Raw genomic sequence first — 8,822 nt, 5'->3', positions numbered from 1 at the left:
TACAGACACAATGTGACAAATCTAGAGGAGAAAACCTTTTATGCAGGCTATATAAAAATTAATGTCTCTACCTGATGTTAGGATATGTTTCCTCTGACAGCAGACTGCAGAACTCTCCATCCATGCGACTTGTTGCTCAGGATTTGATCCTAAAGTCATTTTGCAGAGCAAAACCTCATTTTCAACACCAGAGCAGTCCAGCAGAAACACGGACARGYATTTGGACACAATGTCAACCATCCTGGACAATTGCACCTCTTTATAGCTGACACAATCTCACTTTTATTTTTAAAATCACGGAAAAGCACGTCTGCAGCATCAAACGCTTCTTTCATAACTTGGTCATCGCTGAAAGACCTTTTTGTGTTGAGGAAGGATGGGCTACCTTAACTCTGGTGTGAAAATCGATGCTGTGCGGTTTTGGGAGGAAATCCACATTCTTAAAGGCACATAATTTGTTGTCATTTCTGTTTGTCTTTAAATTATTTCTGGATGATAAAATTGCCTTGTCAGCATGTTTTTATGGGTTTGTTTTATACATTATAAAGAAATAGTCAATCAAATACCACTGTTGTCTTATGTGAACATTTAAAACAACTACTTGTTAGGATTAATTAAACTGTTTCTGTGACTCTTATTCTATTATTTACCTCCTTGATCAGTTTGGTTCTTTTTTTTTTTGACAGCCTAGTGATTTGAGTCTAAAACCTGAGTTGTTTATGTCATATCACATTTTCTTGTTTATTGTGTTGTGTTGTGTATTTTTTTTTTTTTTTGATAGGCGAACCTAGCACTCCAACACTGGACCTGCTAGCCATGAATCCCGCATTAGATCCTGCCTTAAATCCATCTCTGACTCCATCCTTTGTGCCACCCAAAAGGAAATCAAGACCAAAGAAGAAGAGAGATCGAGAGCCTCATCTCAGCTGAAATATTTCTAAAAACTTTTATACAATAATATGCTGTAAAAAATATTTTTGTGGCTGCTGCCAAAATTAGTTTTGTAAAGCAAATTTATCAAGTTTTATCCTCTGATAATCTCTGATTTTCTAAATGTTCTGTAATAATTCTTTACTCTGAAAAGTTATAAAACTTTTCAATGCGTGTCAAGTGTTGTTCTTTCTTTTCAACCAGCTAATAAAACTGCAACACAGCGGTCCTGACAGTAATGCATTACTGCCCATACTTACCCCTGCCGTGGCTCTTTCACCGCATTGATTCCTGAGTGCAGAGGATGATGGATCCCCTCCTCTCAGTGAGTTGTTAGATGAATTAGAGATGTCCTTCCTGATTGTAGCCGAGTGCTGCTACTCAGCGATGAAAGCCTCGCCCTTTTTCTTGCACTAATGGGGTTTTAAGTACACCCCTTTTATGAATGATAATGCAGAGTAATGGTGAAAAGTCTGGGAGTCTGGCAGACTGCTTTGTGCAGCAATCTAGTGGGAAATTTAGCCCAGACCGTTGAGTTTCCTGTCAGGAGTGGACGTTTTTGTGTGTGTCAATTAAAAAAACATCAATTTTTATTTTGCCCTTTAATTGTATGCTCACCTTGGAGCCTTAATTCTGTTTCAGACACACATGTCAGGATGAGCTGTAAACAGTGTGTGTGCATACTATCAGAAATGTGTTATTGACTTCACGAGTGTCGTTGCAACTGATCTGTGAGGAAGGGAAACCGTTTGGATGTGTTTTGAGGTCCCTCAGGGACCTGCAGTGACTTGTGGGAAGATGACCTGATTTCTAATTTTTTCTCCTCCTGCCTGGGTTCTGGGCTAGTCGCTTTACTAAAAGGGAGATGCCTGAAAGGAGTGCGAGAGGATGAGCCGACCTGAAGTCTTTTTCTGGAATATGACTTGTTTATATCATAAGTGTACATTTTCTTAATGGATTCAGGTGTGACTTTAATTCCTTATCGTTAAATTCAGGTAAGTAAGATGGGACATGAGAAACATTAATTGTTGCAACGTGTTGATGTAATGTTTACAACCTAAAGTGTATTTGCAGAAAAATCTTGTCAGAACTGGGAAAAGAAACATAAAAACATGTCTTTTTATGCCTTTTTCTGTAAACTATAATAGCCAGCAATATTCTCTCCCTCATCAAAATCTACGCAACAATTAAACCTGCCAAACAAATTACATATTTGATCATAATTGTGAAGTAAAATAGCAGGTAGATAAGTAGATTAAAGATGCCCTGAAAGGATGTGCGCAGTGTGACGGCGTCATTGAATCAGATGACCAGTTATTTTAGGACCACAAATTAAGGTCAGAGTCCTGAACAGCTGACTATTTCACTCCATCTCAAGAAAGAGAACTTCACTTGTACATTTTCTATCAGTTCTTCGGAAACAAAAAACTCTGAGTCTGAGCCAACCTGCAGCAGAGGAAGATCGAATTTAAAAACATTGATTATGTACTTAGTAATCCTATTAACCATGTTTATGATACAATAAAGATGTTTATGATATTTAGGATAATCATGAAATATTGTAATGAATACCAGCTTCCACTCATTGTATACATAGATAACAGTACTGTTAATAGGACAGTTTATATTTCAAGCACATAAAATTGTGTTGTTTTGTTGGTACTAAAAATGTTCCATCTTTGTCTTGAAACAGTTTTGTTTAATCTTTTTGACAGTGGAGCAGCAATGGCTAACCTGCAACAGGAATACCCTGGAGTCCTTCTGGGTATTCTGGAGGAACTGACCCATATGCGCCAGTGGTTAACATTCCAGGACCTCTGCCGTATGGTCAGCACCCGCTTCGACCTAGACCATCTCATTGAGCTCAGGAGTTTGCTGTTTGCAGCTGCCAGCAGGGACCCCTGTTTCCCTGCCACTTTATTCAGAGACCGGGTTTCCACCAGAGGCCAGGGGCTTTCACCCATAGGGGTCGCTGCAGACATAGTAACTATCTTCAATCTTATTCAGATGACGGGTGGGGCCTCTGATGACAGCCGTGCAATGAGAACCCAAACCATTCTGCCTGTTGACCAGTCCCCAGGCCCCATTTTGCCTGGTATCCACCCACTGAACATTTCTGGTCGAGAACGAGCACGTGCCCACTCTGACTCCAGTGGGAAGTCTATCGACCAGCACTTGCTGTTTCCAACATCGAATTACTCAAGTCGTAAGCGAGCAAGTCTTCCCCCAGATCCAATCTCATTTGTGCCCTCCCCTCCCGCCAGGACAAGGGCTGTGTCTTTTGACTTGCCTCATACTACACACTCATACCCCAGCAGTCCAAACCTCGATGAGGTAATGAAAAACATCTACCTGCCTTTGGAGACAGACAGTGAGTCAAGTGGAGATTCTGCTACTATGGAGGTTTTTGAAGCTGAACCAGGATCATCGGTTGACCAGAAGAGAAACACCTTCAAGAAGGACTTCCATAACCAGCCACCTCTAATACCCCAAGTGACTGTCAGCAGTGAATCTCCCAGTCCCAAAACAGGGCATATGGACTTCGACAATCATAGCTATGATGTAATCCCTAATCCTTATCCATCGCCTACAGCAGTTCACCTCTCACCAGAACAACGGGCTAAAGCTAAGCATGAGAGTATTGATGATCTGCAAGACTCAACTTATTTTGGACCAGGGTCAGTCCCGGATCCATCTCCTCGGCATCTTCAACCACCCAGGACAAAAAGACCCCTCTGGAGTAATAAGAGTCACAGTCTAGAGGATCGGATAGGTGTGGGCAGCATTGATATGGGAATGGAATCACAAGCGAGACAACTTCCAAGACAATCTACCCCTGCTATTAGCAATTTGGGGGTGTCCTCAGGAAGTGAGAGCACCAATGTTGTACTTTCAAATGGAGGTGAAAGAATGATAGCTCAAGGAACACAAACTGACCCACCAGACCCCCGAAGGCTTCGTAGCCTGGTACATGCTGATCGTTTCTCCTTTATGACCTCATTAGATGACCCTGAGTTTTGTGAGGATGACATCAGTGCAATCTTCCATTTCTTAGATGACATAAGCATGTGTGGATCCACGGGAGTCCTGCACCCCAGTGATGGTAATACTGGTCAGGACACCACTGAGGCTCGACGTGGTCGCCTAGGTCAACTGCAAAGACTCTTTCATTCCTTGGAAAGTAGTGACGATGGGCTTAAAGCCAGTGTCTGTAAGCTGTTGCTTCGTATGAGTCAGATAGAAAGACAGCTGGACTCACTGAATGATGTGAAGGCTGAGATTTCGCAGGTACTCTCTGCTTTGCAGCGACTGGATGAAAAGATTCAGCAGCCTATTGTTGGCAGTGGACAGGGCACTGGTGGTCGATGGCTTGAGCCTCTTAGTGGTGTCTCCTCTTTCATGAGCCACCCTGTAACTCCCTCTGAGTCATCAGAACCTCAGCCTCTGTCTGCCACTGGACATCTGTTTCCTGGGACTAGCACAAGTAGTCTGGACTGGAGCCGGTGGAACACCCCGGGGGATCAGACAGAAAACAGCAAGAATCAGGCAGACTCTAAGGGGGCAAAAGAAGGGAAGAAGGATGTATCTTCTCGCCGGGCTTCCAAAACACAGCTTGAAGAAAAAAGTCTGCCTGATAGCAAACAGATAAATACCTCTAACTCTGCAAAAGACTGGACTGTGGCATTCTCAAAAAGTAAGGATGGGACAGAACCGCAAAGGAAAATTGGACAGGTAAACTTTTTCATACTACATCCTGCATGCTTTTTTATTATTTTACTATTTCTACATGTAGTCTAATTGGTTGATGAGAGGAGAGTTACACATAAACATCACTGAACTACAAATAGTTTGAAGCCAATAGTGCAAATGACATTAGGTGTATTAATGTCTATAACCACAGTTTCTGTGTCTGTCTCCGTCCCTGTATTATGCAGAAGAAACAGATTTGATTATTTGAATCTGTGCTCATTAGACTGATTAGGGTGGGTAGTGCTTAAAATCTGCAGAGAATTGTTGTTTTCGTTCTTGTTCATATTGATGTGCATGATAGTATTTAGTTTAACATTTTAACCATATGTGTTTTATCTATTTGTATTCTAGGCAAATCAGTCAGACAGCACCACAAACCTAATCTCACAGAAGCCAACCAGCATGATGGAACAAGTGTTAAACTCTTCTCTGTTTCGTCATAAAGATAGCAGTCTGACAGGGGGTCTTGGCTCTGGGAAAGTTCTTGACCCCAGACTGGCTGAGAGAAGAGGGAGACCCATATGGACTGTAGACGACAGGGAGGCACGGATCTCCCCTCTGGACCTACAGGTGAGAAATGTTGACTCTTGAAGGACTCAAATAGCGCAAAGACTCTCTCAAAGTTGTTGCCACATAGAACAAGTTTCATCTTTAAATTGTGAAGTAATTTGGGGTTGCTGATTTTAAAACATGTTTTTTAACTTTAATCTGATAGAAAGATATCCAGAGTTGTGTTTTATTTTACTTTTTTGCATTCATCATACATCATCTAAAAATAAAGCAATAAAATTTTGTTCCTCAGGGTCAGGAGTCTCTGAACCCCAACAACACAGAATTCTGGATGGACGACATTTACACTCCGGGCTACGACGCCCTTCTAAGGAGAAAGGAGGCTAATCGTCGTCGACTCAAAATCTGTAAACTGCTTGCGCTCGTTGCCGTTGTAGTGACAATTATCCTCATTATTGTCATTCCCATTTGCACTATAAAGTCATAAACACCCACAGAAAACAATTCACATAAAAATATTTCATGCCACTTTAAATGTTTATGCATTTTTTAGCAACTATCTGTTGCCTCCTGGAACTTGCAAGAGGACTAATGCACCAGAGACTGTAACACATTAAAGCTGGACTGGTGAGCGGTTTAATCAGCATGATTTGTCAAAAGTTGTCAAACCAGAAAAGCAGAATTTAAACCTTGTGTAAATCAAATGTCATACTATTTCTTCCTTATCAAAATAGAGTTAAGAATTATAAGGATTTTAAGTGTTTAATTTTTATTTTATTTTATTCGGACAGAATATGTTAAAAGTGATCCTGAGCCAGTTCAAAAGTGTCAATGTCTCTTTCTTCTCTCTGATAAACACCGTTACTGTTTGCATTGTGATTCAGCTTCAGCTCTGAGCACTGCCTGACTTGTTCTTGCTGTTCCCCTTAAGAACAACACAGGGCTAGTTTTATTTTTATGTCAGATGAAAGTTTCATTATCAGGTTAAAAATAAAAATAATTCATAATGGATTGTGTGTACAGCCGGGATGTAATTTTCTTTGACCTGGAATGTTCTTGTACCTCCTTTAAGTAAAACGCACTGTTCAAACAAGCTGGAATCAATAAATGTTATTTTTTATAGAGTCCTTTCCACATTTTTTGTGAATCAAGAAGAAAAAGAATTCACCTAATCCCCTTTCAAATGTGTTTTTGTTTGTGGAGCAGAGTGTTTACCAAGTGTCGAGTTTCACCAGTGAAATATTGTTGTTGATGGTGATGCTTTAGATGTGAAGAAAAGAGGAAGCCTCTTCCAGTAAACACTCACTGAGTGGGAGATTCCCCTTTTAATTCAATTGATGGGAAGTCTGAAATGCACCTACAGTATATATGCACATTATCTTTTGACAGTACTCAAATGCCTAAAGCTTCTCAATATTTCTCCCCCTGTTCACTCAGCTCTACTGGAGCCATCTCCATTCACCTAACGGGTGGCATTCCATGTTGTGCAAGCATCCCATTAAGTTGCAGCATTCACTTTTGAAACAGTGAAACAAAGATTTCATACTTGTATGGTAGAAGAATTTGAAAAAAGATGATATGAAATACTTCCCTTACAAACTTTACACAATTCACTTTTTTAAAAGATTCTTAATTTTGATTAATGACCTAATAATAGATAACAAGGAATAGAAATATAAACATAATATAACAGTTTGACCCACATTTTTGTAAATGCAACTTTCAGTGAAAACAAAATGCTAAAACTTGAACACACTGAAGTTCTCAGACACCATGAACTGTTTTCTCAAATCTTCATGAGTTCGTTTTGCCTTGTGTACACAGATCAGCGCAGGATGTGAAGAGAGTATGCTTTACTTCACTGTATACTCCTCAGAAGCTGCTCTTTATATCTGCCAAGCAGTACCCCTGGGGGCGTTTATGGATCCATTACCCCCCCCCCCCCCCCTCCACTGGTTCCACTGAGGAAGTTGGACCCTGGAGTCAGCACAATCTGCACGTATTTCCTTTCAAACTTCACTGCATTACAGCAGTAATTCTCAAACTTTTCATGAGTAACACCTCAGAAAATACTAAACTCTTTAAGTATCACCATTTAGACAAGCAATGAAAGCATTTAACTCTGTTATGAAATGTTTCATATGTACCTGACATAATCAAGGAAAATGATTTGATCACTAAATAAAAGCAAAAATGTTCACATTTTAACTCCTGAGACAAACAAAGGAGATTGGATTTTGGTTGACATGCACCAGCTTATTTCTCATACTTGACTTTCTACTTCAAACAGTTTTTGTTATCAAACTGGTTCGTTGGGAAGCTTTAAGATATGAAAAGTACATGAAAATCTATTTTGAGGGTATCATGTAAGATCCGATTGTTCTAGACAGTCAGTGCTGACAGCAGCACCATATATTACAGTCTTGGCTTTTCAGTGAATACAAATTTTAGGTTACTAGAAATATTCATTGCAGTTTGGTTTCAAGTAGTTTTCCTTTGAAACCAGTACTATTATGTGCTTGAACTCCTAATCTTTACAGTTATTTCTATTTTTTACAGTTAGAGTTAATTAGCTTTAATGTATAAATACTTAATTTCTGGCACTTGTATCACAGTTTGGGAACATTGAATTATCCTGAAATATTTTACACTAATGAGACACTAAAAAGGATTTTATTTAAAAGTGGAAAATGTTGTCTCATGCTCATTTTACAAAACAAATGAAACCCAGACCTCCAGGTTCTAACTTACAAATACTTTGAAAGAGACTAAATGTCTGTACAAGGTGTAGAGAGTTTTCTCTACTTCATCAACATTAAAGTATGTTGATTCATGTTTGCTGTCTGAATAATCTGGAATTACCCGTTCACAAACATTTTATTATCATACATCATATATGAAGGTCTAAAAGTTAAAAACATGAACCAATGCTAAATGAAAACAGTTTTTCCTGATGAACTGCTCTATGATTTAAATTACTTTCTTTCCTTTGTCAAGTCTGGGATAAGATTTACAGGTAGCACAAACAGTCCACTTAGTTGAAAAAAAAGTATAGTGTCTGGTGTAAAAGAGAGTGTTAAGAGTTAAATGATCCATGACTGCAATAAATGTACCTGCAGACATGAATTATTGATGAAAACTGAAAGGTTTTATTGACTGACACATCCTATTATTTCAGTTRGACTATAATGGACTGTGGATGTGTACATGTGTGCAGTACTTTGGGTGGGGTGAATGCTAAATCAAATAACATACGCATTAAAACACAAAGAATCAGCAGGTACACACAAAACAACTTCAGTCTGCTGGTGAGCTGTTAAAATTACGAGCAGAATACATGTAAGTTTTGCAGCTGATTCAGTGGACAAGTGTGATCCTCTTTTAAAAGAAAACAASAGCAAAAGTAGTTCTGCACCCAGAAATGCCAGCAGTGGCTGATGAATGATACTTTCTATGTGCATCCCATGGGCAGGAAACACAATTCCAGATTGTTTCAAATGATTTTATGCATGATTTCCTGTTTTCAAGTCTGACATTCTTACACTCTTGATTAACCTGCAATTATCCAAAAATATCTACAGCAAAACACACACACACGCGCACACACACACACACACACACACACACACACA

The 8,822-nt window shown here is 39.5% G+C and overlaps 1 protein-coding gene across 5 annotated transcripts in view; it reads left to right on the top strand.

Annotated features, from left to right (window-relative positions):
* The window catches only part of LOC106518382 (UPF0258 protein KIAA1024), an 18,627-nt gene extending 12,313 nt beyond the window's left edge, over window positions 1–6,314 (top strand). For 2 of the 5 annotated variants that reach the window (XM_014009652.1, XM_014009651.1), the window contains exon 20: window positions 782–1,110. In XM_014009652.1, the coding sequence (XP_013865106.1) occupies window positions 782–930 (149 nt within the window). In that variant the 3' untranslated portion in view covers window positions 931–1,110. Of the gene's footprint in view, window positions 1–781; window positions 1,256–2,645; window positions 4,663–5,031; window positions 5,251–5,482 lie in introns of those variants that run through there. The other 3 variants (XM_014009655.1, XM_014009654.1, XM_014009653.1) reach the window with 3 other exon arrangements.
* The last annotated feature ends 2,508 nt before the right edge of the window (window positions 6,315–8,822 follow it).

This window comes from Austrofundulus limnaeus, unplaced genomic scaffold (genome assembly GCF_001266775.1).
Source record: "Austrofundulus limnaeus strain Quisiro unplaced genomic scaffold, Austrofundulus_limnaeus-1.0 Scaffold60, whole genome shotgun sequence".
Classification (NCBI taxonomy): domain Eukaryota; kingdom Metazoa; phylum Chordata; class Actinopteri; order Cyprinodontiformes; family Rivulidae; genus Austrofundulus; species Austrofundulus limnaeus.
This window is presented reverse-complemented; position numbering and strand designations above follow the sequence as displayed.